This window comes from Pristis pectinata, chromosome 26, assembly GCF_009764475.1.
Source record: "Pristis pectinata isolate sPriPec2 chromosome 26, sPriPec2.1.pri, whole genome shotgun sequence".
Taxonomy (NCBI): Eukaryota; Metazoa; Chordata; class Chondrichthyes; order Rhinopristiformes; family Pristidae; genus Pristis; species Pristis pectinata.
Genome location: NC_067430.1, coordinates 32293677 through 32317943, shown reverse-complemented (window position 1 = coordinate 32317943; position 24267 = coordinate 32293677). Strand labels below are relative to the sequence as shown.

Sequence of the window (24267 nt, the reverse complement as noted above, 5' to 3'; positions counted from 1 at the left end):
CAGAAGATATGAGTGGAGCCCTAACTGAACACTTCTCATTACTATTCACTAGGGTGAAGGTATGGAGGCTAGAGAGCTAGGAGAGGTTATGCTGATATGCTGGATCCCGTTTATATCAGGAAGGAGGAAGTGTTAAGGATATTGACACACATTAAGGTAGACAAGTGTGACGTAATGCATTTTAGGAGGTGAAATACCTGGTGGTGGGGGAGATGACAATAATTAATAGTTCTAAAAGTGGCAACATAGATGGATCGGGTAATGAAGAAGGTATTTGGCATATGCCAAGGCAGTTCAAACTGTTATTCTCAGTATCATGTTACAGCTGTACAAAACATTGGTTAGGCCTGCACGTAGAGTATTGTGTACAGTTCTGGCCACCACACTACAGGAAGGATGTGGTAGGATTAGAAAGAGTGCACAAGAGATTCACCCAGGATGACACCTGGAATGGGGGGCATTAGTTACAAGGAGAGACTGGATAAACTGGGTTTGTTCTCACTGGAGCATAGGAGGCTAAGGGGCAAATTACAGAGGTTTATAAGATTGTGGGGGCAATAGAAAGGGTAGAATTAATCTTTTTCTCAGGGTATGGGAGTCTGGAAATAAAGTGCAAAGGTTTAAGATGAAAGGGGAGAAATTTTAAAGGAGATTTGAGGGACAAGTTTTCACATAGTAAGTGCTAGTTATATGGAACGAGTTGCCAGAGGAAATGGTAATGGCACATAAAATTACAACAAATTACAGAAGAGCCTGTTTCTGTACCATTCAGCTCTATGATGGTGACACCTTTCACCTCACCACTTCCACATTCAACAAACTATGCTCTCTACATTCCACCACCTTCAGTATGACGCCACTACCAAGCACATTTTTCCTCTCTCCTTTCAAAAAAGTGAAGGGATTTTTTCCCTCTGTGATTCCCTGGTTTACTTTTCCTTCCACAAAGCTCGTGAGTTTCACCTTGTTGGAGCCAGATTTGGAGCAGGACCTTTGAAAACAGGTGAGTCTCTGTGCCTGAGCGGAGGTTCCCCAACATTTTGTGGGGTGGGGTGTGGTGGGCCGGGCCGGGCAGGGCAGGGCAGGGCAAGGACAAGGACACGGACACGGACGCGGTGCCGGGCAGGGGCAGGGCCGGGCCGGGAGAAAGAGAACGGACGGGCCACAAGGCCAACGCCTGCCCCTGATGCTTATATAATGGCGCCCAGACCGCGCACTGTGGCGTCTCTTCCGATTACTTTCTCGCCTGTACCTCGGAGGCGTGACTCACGTCGGACCCGTCCACCGTTCCCGTGTGGAGGAGCGTCGCTCATCGACGCTCTGAGCTCCTCCCGATCTGCGCAAAGTCGGCGCCACATCACGGCACTACAGAGCGGAATCCATGATTGACACCCGTCTGCGCCATTCAGCAGCCAGTCCTCGGACAAAGGCCGGAGGACGCCAAGGGATGGACCAATCGAGCCGAGGTTGTGGGCGGGACTTCCTCTACCCGACGGGCTGGCGGAAGGCGCGAGGATCGGGGAGAGGCAGAAAATGGCGGCGAGTGGATTCTGATCGGCGATAAGTTGTACTCCAGCATCGCCCTCACCCTGGAAAACTGCCTCATTTCTGAAGAAAAACTTTCTTTAACGGCCTCTGTAACCGATGGGCTGGATCCGGAGGTGGAAACCGACTTGCGAATAGTGGGATGCGAGTTAATCCAAGCCGCCGGCATTTTGCTTAAGCTACCTCAGGTAGGCCGCGGCGGCGATGGCGGAGGGGGGTGGGGGGGAGGGGTCTGTGGGGGAGGGGCTGGCGGGGGGGCAACGAGGGGAGGGGGCAGCAGGGGCGGCACCGGGGGGAGGGTGTAGGGAGGGGTCTGTGAGGGGACGGGGCAGCAGCGGTGGCGGAGGGTGGGGAGTGGGGGTAGGGAGGGAGAGACGGCGGGGGAGGACGCCGAGGCCGATGGAGGATGGGGCAGCAGCTCCTCTCGGGCAGTGGTTTTACCAAGTTGAGCTGCGCTGGGATAGACGAGGACCGGTGAGGGCCGCGGAAGGAGGTTTCGGGATCGCTGCGAAAGGCGAAGCGGTTGGAACTGTGGAATCAATCGGGGTTTCGCTGGTAGCTGGAAGTGGAGGGTTCACACGTTATCTAAGCATTAGCAGTATTTTCGATTGTCCCAAGAAGTCTTGGTTGTAGTGTGGGGGTGGTGAGGAGGTGTAAGGGTGGCAAACGGGAAACTAGGTCAAGGCCGCTGGTAGAGGCTAGACGTAGATCTTCACTGCCTGGACACTCAGTGCAGAAACCAGACCTTTTTTTTCACAACCATAGCCATTGAGATTGTGGTTTGATTTGTAGAGTTGATTTTTAAAAAAAACTTGTTTATTTTGATGGGTTATCATTTTTTGCCTGGTTCCTCCAAAAATAAACAACGTTGTTTTTGTTTTGACTCTCATTTACTCACCAGTTAATGAAATCATGCTTGATTGTAACATTAACTCCACATTCTTTTCCACCCGTTGTTGCCATTCATCCCTTATCTAATATCTTATTTATATCTGCATTGTTTAATAAAGAAACAAAGACTTCCACTGTAAATGAAAATTCAAAACAAAACAATACTGTAAATCTGAATTAAAACACTCACCTGGTCAGCAGCATCTGTAGTTCAGAACCCTTTGAAGTTCTGATTGCTCTTCCTGTCTTACCATCTCATGTTTTTTAAACTGAAGATAACCTTCCTCACTATCCAAAACATCAATTTTTTGTTCATCTGAAAATTTAATAATCATACCTCTCACATTCACATCCTTATCTTTGATGTATGTGAAAGGGCCCCATATTAATTTTTCCCCTTGGTACACCACTAGTCACAGGATTCCAATTGCATAGCAACCCACAACCATCACTTCCTGCCTCCAATCACTAAGACAGTTTTTGGTCCAAATTGTCCTGGATTCTGTGGGCACTTAGCTTTTGGACCGGTCTCTTCCATGTGGGAGTTGATAAAAGTGTTATTGAAGTCTGTACACCCCAATTGCAAATTTAGCTAACTTTTTGGAAAATTCAGCCAGATGGGATCTCTTCCTCAATTACAAAAATCACTCGTGATATAATCACTTCTACCTATTGGTGTCTTCATGATGCATTAATTGTGCACAGGTGCCTTGTTAGACTGCTGCAGAGAATATTAAGAGACTTGAATTATGTGGTCTAATGGAGGCCATGGAGTTAGGGATGGCAGTTTTGAGTTCCTGGACGATATTGGTGAATTAATTGACAGTGCAAGACAATCCATCGACTTTCAGTCAATTGTTGCAGTGTCCGATGCATGAAATTTAATTTTGCAATGCCTTGTGGGTGGATTTTCACTTGATCGTGTTTCTAGTTCAGTACTGTAACTAGATTACTCTGTACTTTGGGGGGGAGCTTAAGCAATAGAGGTGGAGTGAAAATTAAATAGAAAAATTAAATGTATGGAAACAAATGCACTGTTCTCATTGTCAAGTTTATTAAGATACAATTAAAAGCTGAAGGCATCATGGATTTGTTAGGTAATTACATTCTCTTCATTGATTTAGGTAGCAATGGCAACTGGGCAAGTTTTATTTCAGCGGTTCTTCTATTCAAAATCCTTCGTGAAGCATCCTATGGAGGTGAGAATTAAAACAATTATACATGTAATCAGATTACAGAAAGATATTTGATAATAAATTCCAATATATTACTTCCATACAGTGTCTTTGTAAATCTTAATATTGCTTGGAGAAATATAAAGGATATACATTGGTTTGGCAGTTACCATTGTACTTGTTGCAACTGAGTGGGCAGGAGAAACTTGTGGAAGATACCATTAGACAATTGCTTTTTGTTTAGTTGTTGGTATCATTCTTGGGATCCTGTAGCCCACTGAAGGTCTTGGCTAATTTTACATGAGTTTAAGCAGATTTTGAGTATGTGAAACTGCATTATGATTTGTGTAATGGAGTCCCACCAGAGGTACCAAAATATCCAGGGTTGTTGTCACTGCTTTCTCTTCATAACTTAGCCATAGAGTTATATGGCATGGAACTTCTGTGATAAAGATGTGCATATTTGATTTGAGAATGAAAAATATCATGGAGCCTACAATAAAATATAGTTCTCTGATGTCCTGAATCTTGCATTGTATCTGCAGTGTAAATCCTGCTGCCTGAGCATATAAAAATAGTTCATTCTGGCTGAAACAACTCGGGTAGCATTTGCTTGCAGAAGTAAAAATTAAAGATCCTATGGCTCTTTGAGGAGCATGTAGTTGTTCCTATGCATTTGATTTAATATGGGCCATTAACACAACAGCTTCTGTTAACCATTAACCATAGGTTAGGACTTTATTCCCTGGAGTGCAGGAGAATAAGGGGAGATCTTATGGAAGTAAGGAAGTCCCCGGGTTATGAATGAGTTCCATTTCTGAGACTGTTGATAACCTGAATTTGTACGTAATTTGGAACAGTGTCCACGCATGTGCACTTGGGCTGGGGATCGCGGCTGCGCATGCACGCTTGGGCCGGGGATCATGGCCGCACATGGCCCCAGCCACACGTACTTGGCCCGGGGTGGGCCAAAGAAGGTGTACTGCCGCCGTGGTAGGATTGGGGGCCGGGCCGCTTATGAACCAACCACAAAGGTCGGTTCGTAAGTATGGGCGTTTGTAAGTCGGGGACTTCCTATATATGAAATTATGAGCGGTATAGATAGGGTGAATGCATGCAGGCTTTTTCCCCCCTCCAGTTGGGTGAGACTAGAACTAGAGGTCATAGGTTTAGCGTAAAAGGTGAAATATTTAAGGAGAATCAGAGAGGGAACTACTTCACTCAGGGTGGTGCAAGTGTGGAACGAGCTGCCAGCGGAAGTTGTGGATGCGGGTTCAATTGCAACATTTAAGAGAAGTTTGGATAGGTACGTGAATAAGAGAGGTATGGAGGGGTATAGTCTGGGTACAGGTAGATGGGACTAGGCAGAAAACCAGACCGGTGTGCACTAGCTGGGCCGAAGGGCCTGTTTCTGTGCTGTAGTGCCCTATGATTATTCATTTGCTGTTGAAATTTCTTAATGCATAGACCAGCTGTTTAGCCATTCTTCAGAAAGGCTATGAGTGTGAAATCTTAATTTTTTAAATAATTATAAACTTTTTAGGATGAATTTGGCTTTAAGAATAAAGGCAAATGTCCAGATAATTAGATGGCCACTGGAAGAGTTTTTAAAAAGATGGTCAGAAAGCAAGTAATTTCATAACTTGAAAGTTAACATGTTCCCATTTGTTTTCTCTCCCACAACAGATATTATCAATGGCTTGTGTTCATTTGGCTTCTAAAATTGAGGAAGACCCCCGGCGTATTCGGGATGTTATCAATGTGTTTCATCATTTACGAAAACTCAGGGAGAAGAAGTAAGTTATGCATATTTATAGATTAGTAAGAATTAAGGAATATTTGATATTAAAGGTGAGCTGCAATAGAAGAAGCTGCTTGTTCCAGCTCCTTCCATTAAAAAAAGATTTGGCACTAATTGAAATTGGAGAAAACTCTAAGCTGGAACTATTTGCTTTAGACCGTAAATTTAGGAAAAATAGTTGGGTCTAAATACCAGGCTGAGCTAGAGTTATTTGAAGTTGCAGTTGTGACTTGTGTGATGGTTAAAAGTAGGTTAAATAACTGTGGTGTTTGTTTATATTTGGGTTGGAAGATCTTTTTTTGCCACTGTTTGTTTAATTGTTGAGATAGTTACAATTTTTCAGAGTAGAATAACTACTATGGATGACTGCCTCATCATGAAGTAAGCTGCTCTGCCAAGAAGGAACTTGCTTTCAGTGTGAACCTTGTTCTTGAGATAATATGAAGATCCTACTATTTTTTCCTTTCACATTCTTGAACTGGATGGTTAAATAAGATATCTTGACCTTAATAGTCTGTCTCTTGAAGCAATTATTTCCATAAGATAAATAAGCAAATGTTATTTTCTTGTGAATCCAAGGATTGGGGTCAGAGGGGAGGAATTGCCCTTTGTGAGAAGAATAAGCAGACCAGATATCTGAACTTGAGATTACAAAAATAAGGGTTGATTTAACTGAAACATACAAAATTCTTACAGGACTTGACAGGGCAGATGTGGAATTAATGTTTCTCTTGGCTGGTGTATTTCTTGAGGTTACACTAAACAAGTGGATAGTCATGATGAGAAGTTTCTTTACTGGATGATAATGAATTTTCTATCCAAAGGCCTATAGAGACTCTGGCTGAGTATGTTCAAGGCAGAGATTAATAGATATATGGATAATGAGGGAGTCAAGATAGAGATTCAATGCAGGAAAGTGATGCTGAGGTAAAAGATCGGTCAGGATCTTACGGAAGTACAGAGCATTTGTGAAGGGCCAAATGGCCTAATCCTACTTCATTGTTATAGTTAATTGCTGAAGCATACATATCATTTATAGAGAGTGCCAGGGAACTTGGTTAGTACATAAAGTTTTTGGGTTGAGCTGTCGTCTTTAGACATGTAGGGCATGCCATTGAAACTGCCTGAAGTAATTTTCTTAACATGTGACAATAGAACCAATTTACCAAACTGAAGAAACTAACAAGTGTTGTGGGAGTTCAAAAAGATAATCTTATGATTTAATGTCGAATAGTTGACCTTTCCCCAAAATTAAAAGTTCTGCTTAATATGGTCATGCAAGGATATTTATTGGCACTAAGATCGGCATAACACCGTGGGCCAAATGGCCTGTCCAGTGCTGTACTGTTCTATGTTCTAAGGATAATTATGGCTAACATTTATAGCTTTAGCATAGAACCAGTATTTATCCGGACTGATGTTTTTTCTGTTACATTAAAGACCTCCTGTGCCACTTCCTTTGGACCAGAGTTATGTCAACCTAAAGAACCAAGTGATCAAGGCAGAAAGACGAGTGCTAAAGGAGCTGGGATTCTGTGTTCATGTCAAGCATCCACATAAGGTCTGTCAATTTAATCTGCTGTTTGAGATTGAAATGTTTAAAACATGTTTATTCAAGCATTAGTTTGGATTATAAAAGTTGAGCTGCCAAATGTTCTTCCTTTTATCAACATGAAGCTAAGATTTTCAAAAAGATGGGCATAACTTATTTGCAACTTTTTGGTCTTGTGAGCATTTAATTTTCTAATTTTTTTAAATCTTGTTTTAAGCCGCAGTTAATCAGGCCTAAATTTTACTGCAGTGTTTTCACAGCCATTTGCACTTTCTACCAGGTTGTCAGAAATGCCGTTTTACTACATACTTTAGAAGGGACTCACGCGAATTTGTTTGAATCCAACATTTTTATTACAATGCTAATGGTGAGGCACTGAAGGTTGACAGTCTTAGTAGTCCTATTCTGCCATTTGGATTCTATCTTTTGGTGACTTGCTAATTTCAAATGTTCTTAAACGTTGGATTTTGGATGTAATTAAAGACCTTGATTTTAAAAATAAAATGCTGATCACAGAAATCTCAAATTAAAACAGGAAATCCACAACTCAGCACGTCAGGCAGCTGTGGACAAAGAAATAGATGTAGAACTAGCTATGCATCCCCTTGCGTCTCTGCCGTTCTGTAAGATAATGGCTGATCTCGGTACCACTTTCCTTAATTGAGCCTCCACAGCCCTCTTGAAGAGAATTTCCAAGATTTATTCTCTGGATAAAGAAATTTCTTATCTCTACCCTGAATGGTTAACCCCTTACATTGAAACTGTCACTCTTCTTGTTGAATATATAGCTTTTAGATCAATTGGCCCTCTGTCACAATTGGAATGCTTTCTCTCCTTTTACATGGTCACATAATGGTAATTATAGCAAACTGATTCTTTTTAGGGACTTTGGATTATATGATCAAATCTGCTAATAGAATTAGAAATGAAGTTACAAAGGGAAGGCGTAAAAGCACCAAAATTGGAATGCTTTTATAAATGTTAGAGTGCAAATTCTAAGAGTTGTGTAATTTATTTGATGATGGGCTAGTAGTTTTTTACCTTGTGATTTTTATAAATGACTCGGATGAGGATGTGGAAGGGTGGGTTCGTGAATTTGCTGATGACACGAAGGTTAGTGGTGGTGTGGATAGTGTGGAAGGTTGCTATAGGTTACAACAGGACATTGATAGGATGCAGAGCTGGGCTGAGAAGTGGCAAATGGAGTTTAACCCATAAAAGTGTGAAGTGATAAAGTTCGGGAGATCGAATTCAAAGGCAGAATACAAGGTTAATAGCAGGACTCTTAGCATTGTGGAGGAACGGGGATCTTGGAGTCTAAGCCCATAGATCCCTCAAGGTTGCTGCGTAGGTTGATTAGGTTGTTAAGAGGTCACGTGGTGTATTGGCCTTCATTAGTCGGGTTATTGAGTTTAAGAGCCGCAAGGTATGTTGCAGCTCTATATAACTGGTTAGACCAGTATTGTGTTCAGTTCTGGTTGCCTCATTATAGGAATAACGTGGAAGCTTTAGGGAGGGTGCTGAGGAGATTTACCAGGATGCTGCCTGGATTGGAGAGCATGTCTTATGAGGATAGGTTGATTGAGCTAGGCTTTTCTCTTTGCAGCAAAGGAAGATGAGAGGTGACTTGACAGAGGTGTACAAGATGATAAGAGGCATAGATTGAGTGGACAGAGACTTTTCCTCGGTGAAAATGGCTAACACGAGGGGGCGTAATTTTAAGGTGATTGGAGGAAGGTATGGGGGGGGGGGGTAGTGTCAGAGGTATGTTTTTTGCACAGAGTGGTGGGTGCGTGGAATGCACTGCCGGCAGAGGTTGTGGAGGCAGATACATTAGGGACATTTAAAAGCCTCTTAGCCACATGAATGATAGAGAAATGGAGGGCTATGTGGGAGGGAAGGGTTAGAGAAGGATAAAATGTCAGCACATTTTGGGCCGAAGGGCCTGTACTGTGCTGTAATGTTCTATGTTCTAGTCCTGGTACATCTTGGTGAGAGGTTGCTGTTGCATTCCAGAAACACATTCTACAAAGCCAGATGAAACAGTGCCTTGTTTTGGTTACCAGAAGCTCCAAATAATATGCAATAGAACTTTATATATATCTATTGGACTTTTTAAACTGAGTTTTGTTGGATGTCGGAACAATGAAGTATAACATCTGAAGTGAAAAGCAATTAGAACCATTGAAACATCATTGGATAAGTAAGTGCTCTTTGTATCAGAATATAAAGTTTGGGTTCCTTTCTCCTATCCCTTCCAGTACTTGTGTACAAATCTACTTGCTAGAGTACATTTTCTGCAAAAGTAATGTGGTAAGCTTACTGTTGTACATTCACAAAAACTGTGATAATTTTGATACAAGCTTGTCAATACAAACCAGACCTCATCAAGGCACAAGAGGCAGAAAGAGCACAAGTCAATTGTCATCCTTCACTAGAGTGTTATCTATCAACCTGAATACATTAAGATTGGCAAAGATCTGATTTTTATTAATAGAACACAGTAGATGACTGAATGTGTCTCAGGGAAACTGTATGAATGCAAGAGTCTAAGATCTAATAAAATGAATGGCTACACATTTTATTAATCTTTCAATAGTGTGAAAATTGTTTTACTTCCCTACAGTTCTGAGGGAAATTACTGAAATACATGCGAGGAAGAAGGAATTTAACACTGACTTCAATCTACAACACAAAAGAATCCCATGGTAGTTTAGTAATTGATTAAATGAATTCTCTTTCACCAAGACAGCTTTTGTCACTTCTATTTTTTTACAAAACAAGAAAAGTTGAGGTAAATATTCAAGGCTATAGTTGGGAATCGAAAGGCTGAGAACTCAGTGTTTACTGCTGGAGCTGTAGTCCATTGTAGTTGAACAGCACTGCCATGTGTGATGCAATATTTGCTGATGATAACAAAATGCAGATTTTCTTATGAAGCGAGTTCTTCTGATGAATGAAAGAACCATTTAATTCTACTGAACTCCTTGGGTTTTGAGAAGATATGCCTTCAATGGAACAATTCTTGTTTTTAAGCGCTCTCTGCTACATTTGTTTACCTGAAAAAAGAAGCTAAACAACTCATTGAAAAATAAGGACGGTGTTAATGGTGTATTAGGTTGTTTACAACCACACTGTTAGTGACTGACTGAGGTTCAGTTGTGACTCTGTAACCTGTATCTTCCAGATTATCGTAATGTACCTTCAGGTGTTAGAATGTGAACGTAACCGGCCTCTGGTCCAGACTGCATGGTAAGTATATTTTCTCTGTTTTTATGAGATAACCAGCGAAGACAGTGGCAGAAATATGTATCCATGTGCTTCTCTCGTCTCCCATGCAGCACTTCACTGTGCACTATTTCCTAGTTCAGGCAAGCCCAAACCCCACTTCAGATATTTGATTTTTGCTGCCTAACATGCCTGCCTACATTCTCCACTGTGGTAATAAAAATAATTTTTTTTTTAATTGTGCAGTCTCCCAGGTTGGAAAACCTATGAAGCAGGGTGCAAGAGAGCATTTGGGGTGGCTGCTCCAAATAACTTAAAGTGAAAATCTCTTCATTGGAGAGGCACTTTATCTTTCTGTTAGGCTCTCTTGACAAAGCCAAGGTCAAAGTTACCATGTGGTAACAAGTTAAACCTTGTCTTGTTTTCAACCAAGGAACTTATGTTAAAATACCTGTAATGACATCTATTCATTGGCATTAATTCTAAAAATCGGAGGAATAGGGTGCCTGGGTCACTTTTGCAGGTGGGAATAATGTGATTTGTTGAACTGTTGAATCTTAATTTTCAATTGTAGTGCCTAATTTATGTAAAAGTCCTAATTGGATAATGTTTCATATTTCTGCTTACTCGTCTTTTTTGGCTGGTGTAGCATTTGCTTAATTGAGAACCCATTTTAACTTCTCTTTTTTTTCTACTCTTTCGATCAAAGGGTAGACCCTGATGGTAAGTGACTAAGACTTCTGAACTGCCCTCCAAGCACTTTGATGCCAGGATGGCCCTAACTGGCTGCCACTTTGAACCAATCCATTGCAGGTTCTTCTCCAAGAAGGCTGACTGTCTAGTGAGAGGTGGTATATAGTAACTGGCCAACTGCTTCTTGTGTTAAACAAAAAATTCTTTAATTAATAGAAATTTAAAATCTTGTATTGTTTTATATATAGTAAAATGTTAATATTTTGAAGTAAAATGTTTCTATCTGTAATTTTAAAGTATACATATTGTATTGTTTAGAAGCAATAATGTAATTTTTGTTAATTGCTGTAATGGAAGAAAACCTATTCAAAGGCTATTGAGACTGTTAAAACTCTTCTGACTGTTGTGTAGCACCTGTGATATCTTGCAGCTTCTCAGTTTCTGATTTGGCTGAAAATTGATTACTGGAACTATCAAGAAGAATGATTCTCTGCTGTTGTTCCTGAAGAAGGCTGGGGAGAATTGCACGTGCTTTCACGAGTATTTCAATCAAATGTGACGATTACTGGCGAGCACTTCCATGATAATCTGATGGTGTGGTCATTAAGATTGGATAAGGACTATTTCCAAATATACAAAGGATCGTTCATGTTAATCTCTATTCTGTACAGATGTGAGAAGATGATTGGAATATTGTCTAGGATATTGCCAGTGCATGGAAAGTTTTTTTTTTGCAAATTACATGCATTTGTGATCAAGGAGACAAGTTCAGATATTCTAGCATGGATTGTTATCACAAGGCTTTCATTAAATATGGTTATTTTAAGACATGTAATGTAAAATTAAGACATACTTGAGTTGTATTGGTTTATCACATGAGAGCAGGCCAGTGTGTAGATCAGCTCGGAGGTTAAAATGGGTTCTCCGCAGTTTTATTTTGTGTTCATTACCATACAGGGCTCAAAATGCTTTGTGCAATATGTGAAGATTTTTTTCTAAATGGCTTATCTGTTTGTGGAAAAATACACTTGCACTAATACTTTTTCACAGTTTAGAACCAAAGATTTATAGCAGTGTTTTAGTAAAACATGTAATAGTTTTACAAAGAATCCAATGTAGACAGCAACCTGGTCTTCAGTAACTAATGGTTTTGGGAACCTGATAATTTTTATTTACAATGTAGTTAATTCTGGAAGTTGGTTTGAATACTTATCTTAACTGCTATTTGAAAATGGTCAACTCTTATGGAAATTACTTAGACTCTGGAGAAACCAATTTTAGGTACCTATTTTCTGTATGATGTGGGGGATTTGATATATCTCAGTAAATATTCATTTTTCACTATAAAGTGATGTTGGTAAATCTATTTCATATCTGCTTAATGTAAAATTTTAAAAATCCACTAGATGAGTATATTATGTAGCAAATTCATGTGGATTTAAGGATTGTCTGTTCCGGAGTAGATTGAATTGGCGCCCTAAGATTCTGTTTATCTGACAAGTATGTGGAGACACCATTCAGCTACAGCTTGGAGCTCCTAGACCACACACACATTGTAATGGTGTTTTGTCTGAATGAACAAATGTTATAGATGAGTTAATCTGCATCTTCAAAAAGTATAGGTCATCTTCAGATTCTTTTTCTTTGATCAACTTGTTTGGTTGAGCTAAAAAGAAAATAGAGCATTTTGAACCCTGTTTGGCTCTTTAATTTTCTATTTTAAAGCTGTTACTCTGAGGAATTAGCAGTGTATTGGGTAGGTTGCCGCAACATCTTTATTATCTATTTCAGGAATTATATGAATGACAGTCTGCGAACAGATGTATTTGTGCGGTACCAACCGGAAACTATTGCCTGCGCGTGTATCTACTTGGCTGCTAGGGCACTTGAGGTTAGTGAACATTTGCTTTCTGTTGTAAACATAGACCATTCTCTTCTTGCAATGTTTGTTATTTTTGCAGACAGAGGTCACAGTCCAGTGTCACAGCCGAGTAGACATTCTTTACGTGAGTCTGATGCTATCCACTGAAGGGGATGCTGTCGTCAATATCAAACACAAGGTTGCTGGTTAGGAACCTTGGCTTTTTAAAAAAAAATCGGTCATATCAATTCTGCAAGGCCCTTGTGATTTGCATAGTTCAGAGCTTCTGTGGTCAGTGCTTGCACTACAGACCTTCAGAGCTATGGTTCCTGGCTTTAAAAGCAGTCTACATTTTAAAGCATGTGATTACATTGCTTAAGTATGAGTCATTGTGGATTTAATCAAAGAGAAACCCATAGTTGATATTGCCAATGTTAATGCAAAATGAAAAGCAAGTTATGCATCATTTCATGTACAAAATCTGACTGCAGAGCCAGGAACTATTAAGATGTGCTGTATAGTCATTGTAATGAAGTATTTTCAGTTGCACTAAGAATTAAGCTCTGCCAAGTTAAGTTAATAGCTACGTAATTTAGCTTAATCTTTTTCAGATCCCACTTCCAAATCGCCCCCATTGGTTTTTATTGTTTGGGACAAGTGAAGAAGAAATGAGAGAAATCTGTGTGAAAATATTAAAGCTGTACACCAGGAAAAAGGTCTGGAACTTCTGGATGGCTCTAATTGGCTTTTCTATCATTGTAAATAAATACAATGAAACTTGTTGCTAAATTGAGGTATCTACTATGCTTGTAGGCAAATTTGGAGCACCTTGACAGTGAAGTTGAAAAGCGGAAGGTGGCTCTTCAAGAAGCAAAAGCAAAAGCTAAGGGCCTTTTGCCAGATGGTACTCCTGCATTAGAGGCTCCACCTAGCTTCTCTCCATCTTCAAAACCAGGTCAGAACTTTTTTTTAAACTCAAAGTAACTTGAATGACTTTTCATTTAAACTGCCAGAAATCAGAAGTTTTTAGCATTTGAAAATTACTTAACTTTTTATGATGACTAGTGTAGTATTCCAATTATTGTATAGTCTTTGTCCTGATAACTAATCGAATTACTTGTGAAGCCCAGAGACCACTGAAAATAACAAAGGGATTAATATCTTAAACTAAACCAAAATAGAACATAGAACAGTACAGCACAATACAGCCCGTACTGTAAACAAAATATTAAAGAATGTTCTCCCTCATGGGGAATCTAGAACTAGGGAGCATTGTTTTCAAATAAGGGATTGCCACTTGAGACGTTAAATGAGAAGGCGTTTCTTCTGCATCATGAATCTTTTCAAATTAATGCTCTGGAATAATTGAAAGTTTTCGAGGCCCAGATGGACAAAGTTCAGACAACTATCAGATTGCCATGACTTCACTGAATGACTGAAGTGTGTGGAAGGGCCATGTAACCTACTGTTATTTTCTTTGTTAATCTCTTGGGGTCTAGAATAAAAAGATGAAACATTAATTGGATCAGGACATGCAGTGCTGGTGTCAACAAATACTTGTTCATAAAGTGGTTGTTGGGTGGTGTTGACGGGTCAACTGAAAATTGCTAAACTGATGGATCTTTGGGCATGAGTATTAAAGGTTCTGGAACCAATGTAGGTAAATGGAGTTATAATGAAGATCAGCCATAATCTAATTCAACAGCAGAATAAATTTGAGGGGATAAATATTATTCCCCTGTTCTGTTTCGATGATTACTTTTCAAATCCATTCTTTTCAGATTCTCCGAAGGATGGGAAGTTCGAGAAACCTTCACCACTGTCCATTCAGGCAATGAAAAATGCTAGAAAGAAACTGGATGAGGAAGAAAAGTGGCCCCGATCTACTAGTCCATTAAATGGGTAAGTGGGATCTACTATAATAAATTTTAATATATTTAGGAACTGTAATAAATTAGTTTTCAATAACAATTGAATGCTATAAGTTAATGTTAAAATTGTTTCTTATACAAATATATTGTAGCTTTCAAAAAAATCCACTAACCTGAAAGCATTTGTTTCCAGTGTTCAAAAGGGGAAGAGCAGCCGAAGTCGAAGCAGAAGCAAAGACCGCAGTTACTCGAGATCTCGCTCTAGGTCACATTCCCCAAGGAGGCGGTGAGTTTAAAAATTTAAATGTCAGTACTTTGCTGATTTTGTGCCAGGCACTTTTGATTGTCTAAGGACTCACTTGAATGAGCAAAATGTAATACAATGAAGCAAAGTGCTGTTGCATTCTTAGTGCAGGTGATATCTGGTATTGGTACAGTGTCCTCTTTTGAACAAGATACTTTGACTCTTTGGAAATGCCATTGGTTCTGTCTTATCCTGCTTTACATACAACAGAAGAGTAATTACCTGAGGTTTTTCACTGAATTGAATTCTGTAATTTTACATAAATTTTATTGATTTTAAATTAGCATGTGCCCTCAGAATTGAACAGGTTTGATTTTCCTTTTACTCCTTGCATCCATGAGTTTGCCTTTAAAACAATTCCCTATGCAACAGCAACAAAAATGGTTAAATTCCTTTCTTCTGTGGGAAATCCCATCGGATGCAGTTTGTCACTTTGGGGCTTGACATGAATAAGTGGATAGGACAAGGACCGAGGTTTAGCTTGGTGATTATAAAGTTCCCGTTTCTTTTCATCAGGGTTGATTCTACAGCTGTTTGTGGTTGCTGTGTGCAGAATGAACTGTCTGAATGGCACGCAAGCTTTTCATTGTATCGTGTGACAATAATGAACCAATGACCAATTCTTACTCTTATTAACAATTTTATTATTTTAATGAGAAATGGTTCAATATATTTAATGAAATTTTAGTTCAAACTTGGGTATGCTGCTGATTTTTAATTTTTGAACCTTTCCTCAATCGTCATGCCTGTTGAACAATCTAGGATGAGGGATATTTATAGAAAATCTGTAACAGCACGGATTGATTGGACTTTTGTTTTTCTGACCTGTGCTTCCTTAGGACTGCTCAAAACACTTTCGCTTTTATATGCTGCAGGTGAACATTACAATTTACAGGTGTACTGCTGTTTGTTCAGAAATAGAAGACTAATACATCATTTTGAATGATTTCCACAACAAGGCTAAAATGGCTATGTAACTTGGAAGTCTGGTTTAATCATACCATGAAGAAAAGCATAGTGAACTTCTGGCACAGATGAACATCGTTTGTAGGGCCGTGTTCATAGCAACTTGCTGCAATCTAAGATTGACAAAATGTTAGTGTTCATAGCGTTCTCTGGGCACATGGACACATTGCGAGCAGGAATACCCTCGTGTTCTCTAGACATTAAATATTCATTCCTAGCTTCTGAAGGACATCTCGGCTTGTGCTTATACCTGCTGGAATTAAATATCAAGAGCTAACCTCCCTCCAGCTTTTGGACCAATTTAACGATTTGTTGGTATGTTTTAGAACATTCAACTTCCCTCCATAGGGGATTAGGAAACATTATAGGACTGTGAAAGGCTGCAAGCTCCATGTAAATTTAAAACAATGAACCAAAGTTCGGACTTCAGGAGAAAGCATTCACATGGTTGTAGGAACTGTTTGGTTTGTATTGCCGTTAAACACAATTATTACATGTCCACTGGTGTACCATTAATACCGCTATTGACTTCACTAGGCTGTTGTGAGAGTATTTGCTCTGATCTCATTAAATTCATATTTTCACATTATGTGTGGGTAAACTCTGGGTCTCTGTTTAAACAAATCTTCTTTGTCTGCAGAAGAACGAGAAGTCGCTCTGGATCTAACAGCTCTCGATCCCACAGCCATTCCAGAAGCCGCAGTGATTCCCCTCCACAACGACACAAACGAAGCTCGCCTTACATTGGCAGGCAGAAGGCTAAGGAATATGACGATATGCGAGAATACAAGTATAATGCTCACAAACGCAGGCGATCACACAGCAGGAGCTACAGTAAAAGTTTGTCAAGATCCAGAAGCAGGTCCAGAGAGCGCTTGGATTTTCCTCGGAAGCACAAAGAAAGTAGAAGCCATCATAGAGAACGAAGGCATGAGCAATCCCGATCCTATGAAAGATCCACAAAGCATCACAACAGTCATTCTAGTCATAATAGACACAGGCGGTGATGGACTCAGCCTGTATCCTTGTAGTTTGCATTGCCTTGTATTACTCCAGGATTTATACATAATCTCTAAACTTCGTTAAAGAGATTTAAGTGGTTCCTTCTGTAAATTGCACTGCTAGTTTTCTGAAGGGAAATGTAGTGGCTCCTGCTGATGTACTTGTAGGGTTTTTGATAGTGTCTCACCTAGAGTTGGTCAACTTCATATTAAAATTTCTGAAACTTCGATGTACAGGTTTACAGTCTTGTGTTATTTCAGGGTTTATTTATTTTTAATTTGCTGGTGTTAAATGTGATTTTTAAAAATTTGATTTGTTTGTATATAAGGCCATAACCAGACATGTATGTGCATGCTTCTGGGTTGGGGAAGAGCAAGTGAGAGTTCTGGTTCAGTTCGGTGCACATTGTTGGCATTTCTAAAGGGGTGCCCAGTCAGTGCCAATTTCATATTGCAAGACTTTTATTTAAAATCTCTTTTGAATGTGTGATTGAATACTTGCCATCTGTTATCTTGTACTCAGTCCCAACTATTATACTTTGATTGCTGTTACAGTTTTTAAAGATACATGGCTACTTATTGCTGCTGCATACGTAAATACTTCTCAGAAAGTAGCCATGCTCTTTGTGGTTGTGTAAAATACCTTAATATTTTTCTTTGGCAAATAATGTACCTAAGTGTGGTTACTTGTAAGTTGTAAAGAGATTTTCTTTTTTTGTGTGGAGGAGGATTGGTTATTCACCGCTGATAATTGTCTATTCAAGTGTATGTGTTCTGTTCTATTAATAGAATAAGTTGCTTAACCAGGAGATACTGTACATAGGCCTTTTAATGTAGTGCAGTGAACATATATGTGCCTTGGAATATGTAAGTTTTATGAATTACAGCTGGGATTTGAATATGCATATACTGTAAATAAATTTTTTAACAAAGAAAAATTGAGTGCAATGAAGTTATACCATTTGATGCTCACCTCCATTATCAGATTATTACTTCAGCCTGGAAATGGTGCTGCTTTGAAGTTTGCAACCAGTCCTGCGTAGTGAGTAAAGATGGGAAATTATTGCATGCTTGTGGCTTATTAAGGTAAGAAGACATATTAAATATTTTCTATCATAAAATTTTTCTCTGCAAATTCAAGGCCAGTGTAGTTTGAAATTTGTAGCGCTCCTCATCTGGCAGTGTCTGAATAGATTTCAGTCACAGTCATACAGCACAGAAACAGACTCTTTGGCACACCATATTTGTACCAGCCATCAAGTACCCATCTACACTCGTCTTTCCTCTTCCAGCCCCATGAACAAGCTGGCCACCCAACTACACGGGGGAGAATTTACAGTGGCAACTTAACCTACCAGCCAGTATCTGGTTGTGTCGCAGGTAGACAGGGTGGTCTTTAGTCAGGACATTGAGTATAGAAGTTGGGATGTTGCAGTTATACAGATGGTGAGGCTGCATTTGGAATATAGTGTTCAGTTTTGGTTGCCCTGCTACAGAAAAGATGCCATTAAACTAGAAAGCGTGTAGGGGAAATTTACAAGGATGTTGCTGGAACGCAAGGACTGAGTTATGGAGAGAGGTTGAGCAGGTTGAAACTTCTTTCACTGGAGTGTAGGAAAATGAGGGGTGATCTTGTAGAAGTGTATGAAATTGAGGGGCATAGATAAGGTGAATGCATACAGTCTTTTTTCCAGGGTTGTGCAACTAAGAACCAGATGGCTTAGGTTTAAGGTGAGGGGAGAGTTTTAATAGGAACCTGAGGGGCGGCTTTTTCTATCCAGAGAGTGGTCGGTATATGGAATGAGCTACCTGGGGAAGTGGTTGAGGCAGGTACATTAACAGCATTTAAAAGATACTTGGCCAGGTATATGAATAGGAAAGGCTTGTAGGGATATGAGCCAAATGCTGGCAAATGGGACAAGATTGGATAGGGCCTCTTTCAATGTTGTATGAGTATATCTTTGGCATGTGGGAGGAAACCTGGGGGAAATCCATTCAGTCGTGGAGAACAAGTAAACTTCTCTTAGCAGCCAAGTCAAGGATTGAGTCTGGGTCTTGAGCTGAGGCAGAGAGACACTAACTGCTGTAACAGTGCTGCCTGCTAATTAGTTATTAATTAGAAAATATTATGACACACAAGAATATCAAACCCTAGGGAAGTATTTAGGGAAGTTTTAATAATTCATTAGTTCTCAAATCTTTTATTTTTTGTTTTTTTTTTGAAGATTTCACTACAAGACGCATTCTCCACTAAAAATTGATTTTATCTCTTGACTTTTATTCTCTACTGTGAAGCCACCTTGCCATGCCTGATGGTCACTGTCACTTGTTGATGCCACCAATTCCTCTGAGTAGCACTTGACAGTGGCCTGCAACCTGGCTACAGCACACCATACCTGCCTTGTTATATTCAATTCCAACCAAATCCCAAGAGCAATACATTAGTTTGTTTCCTTTAACTACCATTTAATAGAAAATGTCTTTTCACAGCTCCTGCTTCCAACATACTGAATTGTATCAAGCCATGTAAAATACATTTTTTCATCAGTCAGTTTACAATTTGACCTTTTCGAAGGATGCCATTAGCTTTCAGAGGTGAATGGAATTATCAGTGGTCAGTGCACTAAATAGGTGAAAAGGGGAAAGGAAAGACTTGCATTTCTTTAGCAATCTTTTAGATCACTTAAGACATTGTAAACCAATTTGACTTCTGAGTACTTTTTAAGTGTAGTTATTGTGTTATGACTTGGTAGGCAACTTGCAGTTTGTGGAAGGTTGTGCAGAATATGATCATTAAAGATTATCAGTGTCTGATATAATGGTACAAAATAGTTTACATCCTCCCAAGACAGCAGATGTGATTAATACATCACAAAGACAGCAACTCTGACAGTGCAACTCAGTACAATGTTGCACTTGTGTTTTGTGTTGGACTGTTAACTGAGAGCTCAACACTCCTCTGAGTCAAAGGCACCAGTGCTACTCTGGAGCATTACAGCTTTATGGGGCTGTGAATGGAGAGAACAATTGGGAATGGAGGAGGCCATTCAGTGAGATCATGATGGAAATGTGGCTTAACACCACAGACCTGCATTTCCCTATAACTTTGGTTAATAAAGTTCAGGTTTAAAATTAAAAATTAAGTTTAAGTTCAGCAAACATAATACCAAAACTCTAGCCTCTTTTTTTGTTGTAGTGTTTTTTCAACTTTTACTCCTTGGATATGTAATTGTTGGAGCAAATTCCTCAATGTAATTCATTTAATTTGCATTTGAATGTAAAATCTAATTTTAAAAATTTAATCCTAAGGGCTTGTTTTTATAACTGTTTCATAATCTCAGTATCTCCCAAAAATATTTGAGCTAATTGGGTACTTTGGAAATATAGATAATGCAGTAATGAATTTAGCAACCAAACTTTGTGCACAAGCTCCCACAGATGGTGATGCCAAGAAAATAGTTTCCACCCATGAAGGTAGATGAAACCTTGGTTTGACACAAGATGAAAGGCAGCACACTCAACACTGCTGCAACCTCTCAGGACAAACAGTGAAATCTCAGTCTTGTTGCTTTGTACGTTGCAAGAAAGCTTTAGTAGTCTCCAGGTTTAGGCAGGAACTAGCTCAGTCTGCCAACATTAGACTGAAAGGGGGACCGACTATGTTGACAGGAAGTGGAAACAACTTTACAAATTTGTGTCAAAGTGAAAGGTTATTTGTTTATTTGGAATGTAAATACTGAAACACAAGCTAGTTTCCATGATATTCAGATATATTCTACATATGGGGCACAGTAGTATAATAGAAGTTATTTGACCAGTGTCCAGAAAGCAGAACCATTGAGTAAAAGGCATGAGTTCACAACCCATCATGTCAGCTGGGGATTATAAAACTTGTGAATTCTGGTTATCATTACTGACAAGATTTTCATTGAAAAAAATTTAATTCACTAATACTCTTAAGAAATCTGTCCTTGCCCAGTCCCACCAATACAATTGACTCTTATATTGGACACAACATGTTTGTTTGTCAGCAAAGTCCACACTCCATGAATGAATAAATAAAAGAAAAATTACCAGATATGATTTAATTGTCTCCTACAGCAGCATGTTTTATGTTTGTTTTTCTTGGTGTGTTGTAGAGTTTATAAATATGTATTCCCTTTAGATTGCTATGCATATTTGTTTATAGAAAAACATCAATAAATGTTATTTGAAGGTTTGCGTTGCAAGTGATTAATACAAACTTTTTATAAAAAGTGCTAAAGAATAGCTGTATAAGTTTTTAAAAAGCTGAGCAAAAGCAACCATTTCAAATGTCCAGGCCTCAGTGCTGGTATTGCTGAGATGTTCAATATATCTGAACTTTTAAAAATAATTCATTAATGAAGACACCAGAGACTGTAGATGCTGTAATCTGGAGCAAAAAAACAAACTTATGGAGGAACTCAATCCTGATGCAGGGTCTTGACCAGTAACGTCAATGTTATGAGTGTAAAGCCAAACTCACATTCCCATGTGTCAGATCGTGCCTTTGGCAAATTAGTAATCTACTTTAAAAGAGTGAGTATACTGCATACATAGAACAGTACAGCACAGGAACAGGCCCTTCAGCCCATGATGTCTGTGCTGAGCATGAATCCAAATTAAACTAATTCTTTCAGCCTGCATATGATCCATATCCCTCCATTCCCTGTATATTCATGTGCCTATCTCAAGGTCTCTTGAATGCCACCATCATAACTGTTTCCACTACCACTCCTGGCAGCACATTCCAGACACCTACCACTCTGTAAAAAAAAATACTTGCCCTGCACATCTTGAAAATTTCCCCTCTCATCCTTAAAGCTATACCTTCTAGTTTTCGACATTTCTTCCCTGGGAAAAAGATTCTGGCTGTCTACCCTATTCATGCCCCTCATAACTTTATAAACTTCTATCAGGTCACCCCTCAGCCTCTGATGCTCCAGAAAAAATAACACAAGTTTGTCCAACTTCTTCTTATAGCTCATACACTCTAATCCAGGCAGCATCTTGGCAAACCCCTTCTGAACCCTTTCCAAAGCCTTCACATCATTCCTGTAGTGGGCTGACCAGAATTGCACATAATACTCCAAGTGCAGCCTACCTAAAGTTTTATACATTTACAACACAGCTTCCTTATACTCTATGCCCCTTGCAATGAAGGCAAGTACACCTTGTTACCACTATATTTACTTGTGTTGTCACTTTCAAAGAGGTATGAATTTGCACCCATGATCCCTCTGTACATCAATGCTGTTAAGGGTCCTGCCATGAACTACTTACTTTCCCCTTGTATTTGACCTCCCAAAGTGCAACAACTCTCACTTGCTGGATTAAACTCCATCTGTCATTTTTCCACCCATAACTGTAACTGATCTATAATCCTGCTGTATCCTTTGACGACCTTCTTCACTGTCCACGACTCCACCAATTTGTGTGTCATTCAAAAATAACCAGACTGTAATTTGATTATTCTGAGAGTAACAAAGATTTGTACAGCATAGAAACAAACTCTTTGGCCCACCATGTCTGTGCTGACCATCATGCAGAGCTATACTAATCCTGCTTGCCCGCATTAATTCCATATCCCTTTATGTCCTACTCATTCAAGTACCTGTCAAGATGCCCCTCAAATGTTCTTACTGACCTTTGCAATCTCCTCCTTTGCTTCCACAACATCCTGGTCAGGCCCCAGTTATTTATCCACTTTTATGCATTTCAAGACCTCCAATACCACCTCCTTCATAGTGTCAATATGCCCCAGGATATCACTGTTCCCTCCCCAAATTCATTAGCTTCTATGTCCTTCTCCACAGTAAATACAGACGAAGAATATTCATTTAAGACCTTGTCTATTTCCCATGACTCATACAAAGACTACCACATTGATGCTTAAGGAGACCAACTTTCTCATTAGCTACCCTTTTAATACCCTTACAGAATTGCTTAGGATTCTTCTTCATCTCATCTATGAGGGAAATTTATGGCCCCTTTATTACTCTTTTTCAGTCAAGTTTGTGGATTTGGCAGAATTATCAGATTTTCTAGGTTTTAATTCAAGAAAAGAAAAATCAGTGAAAAGGAAAGGTAACGTCACACATTCAGGTTCTTGTATGTTAACCCCACAAAATGAGCTCTGCTTGTCAGCTGCGGTAGTGAGTTAACAAAAACAAAAACGTGGCATCTTATTAGCATTTTAAACAATCTAAATGTTTATGTTTCAGATAATTTGTTTAGTAAAATATTCCAAATATCTAATTTACTTTGAATAAAGTACAACATTTTTTTTTAGAATTGTTTGCCTAAAACTTATGCAGTAAGAATAATAGAGTCACAGAGCAAAACAGCACAGATACAGGCCCTTCGGTCCAATCAATCCGAGCCGACCACGGCCACGGCACCCACCCAGCTAGTCTCAATTTCCTGTGTTTGGCCCAAGCCCCGCCTCTCCATGTACTCCAAGTGCTTCTTAAATGATACTGTTGTACCTGCCTCACCCACTCCCTCTGGCAGCTCGTTCCATACACTCACCACCCTCTGCGTGAAAAAGTTGCCCCTCAGGTCTCTTTTAAATCTTTTCTCTCTCACCCTAAACCTATGCCCCCTAGTTTTGGACTCCCCTACCCTGTGGAAAAGACTGTTACCATCCACCTTATCTATGCCTCTCATAATTTTAAACACTTCTATAAGGTCGCCCCTCAATAGTTGACTGTCATATACTAATATATTATTAGATATATGCACTTTCTGGGTGTTTATATCCTTAACTTTGCAAACATTATGTAATACTAATAACTAAATCATTAAAGCAGAAAAGCTGGAAGCACTCAGCAAGACACTGGAGGTGTTCTGCAAAGCAATCATCCAAACTCTGTTCAGTCCGCAAAAGTGCTTTAATTCCCTGTCGACTCCCACTCCTAGTCTGTCTTCAGCCTCCTACGATGCTCATGTAAGCTTGATGAACAGTTTTCCCTGGCTACATTAGGGCTTAATATTGAATTTAACCATTTTAGGCAATTACTCCATTCTTTTGCTCTGCACGAATTGTTTCAGAAAATCTCTCTCTCTCTGCTGTCTCGAACTAAAGTGTAATGTTACCTCTAGATGGCTCGCATGACTGCAGACCGACATCCTCTCCACCCTCCCCAAAATAAAACACGTTTATTTTCTCACTTGACCCCAAATACCGACCCTGTTTCTCCCTCCTTTGATGCTAGTGGTTCTGCTAGCTCTCCAGCATTTTCTGCTTTTGTTACAGATCCTATAAAACTGTTTAACAGATTGATTATTCCGAATTGTTTTCCAATAAATTCAGCCGCCGTGTTGAGAAAGCCCATCCATGTACAATTCATGAAGTG

General features: G+C 39.5%; 1 protein-coding gene and 1 long non-coding RNA gene across 5 annotated transcripts; one reads left to right on the top strand and one right to left on the bottom strand.

The window, feature by feature from the left end:
- Positions 1-1500: 1500 nt before the first annotated feature.
- LOC127583273 (cyclin-L1-like) lies at positions 1501-17839 on the top strand. 4 transcript variants are annotated; one of them, XM_052039055.1, is made up of 11 exons: positions 1501-1733; positions 3561-3635; positions 5298-5407; positions 6853-6973; positions 10152-10216; positions 12677-12776; positions 13358-13462; positions 13560-13701; positions 14528-14648; positions 14811-14903; positions 16528-17839. In XM_052039055.1, exons 2-11 carry the CDS (start codon positions 3567-3569, stop codon positions 16892-16894), a joined length of 1293 nt encoding a protein of 430 aa, XP_051895015.1. In that variant the 5' UTR covers positions 1501-1733; positions 3561-3566; the 3' UTR covers positions 16895-17839. The 4 variants fall into 4 exon arrangements, with proteins under 4 accessions (XP_051895015.1, XP_051895016.1, XP_051895017.1 ...); XM_052039056.1 differs by having other exon boundaries at positions 1597-1733; positions 16531-17839; XM_052039057.1 differs by lacking the exons at positions 1501-1733; positions 3561-3635; positions 5298-5407 and adding an exon at positions 10902-10915 and having other exon boundaries at positions 6923-6973.
- LOC127583275 (uncharacterized) lies at positions 16688-24223 on the bottom strand. Its single transcript, XR_007958236.1, has 3 exons — positions 24101-24223; positions 17862-17923; positions 16688-16833 (listed from the first exon to the last, which is right to left on the bottom strand). It is a non-coding gene; the product is annotated as an uncharacterized LOC127583275 (long non-coding RNA).
- Positions 24224-24267: the final 44 nt, after the last annotated feature.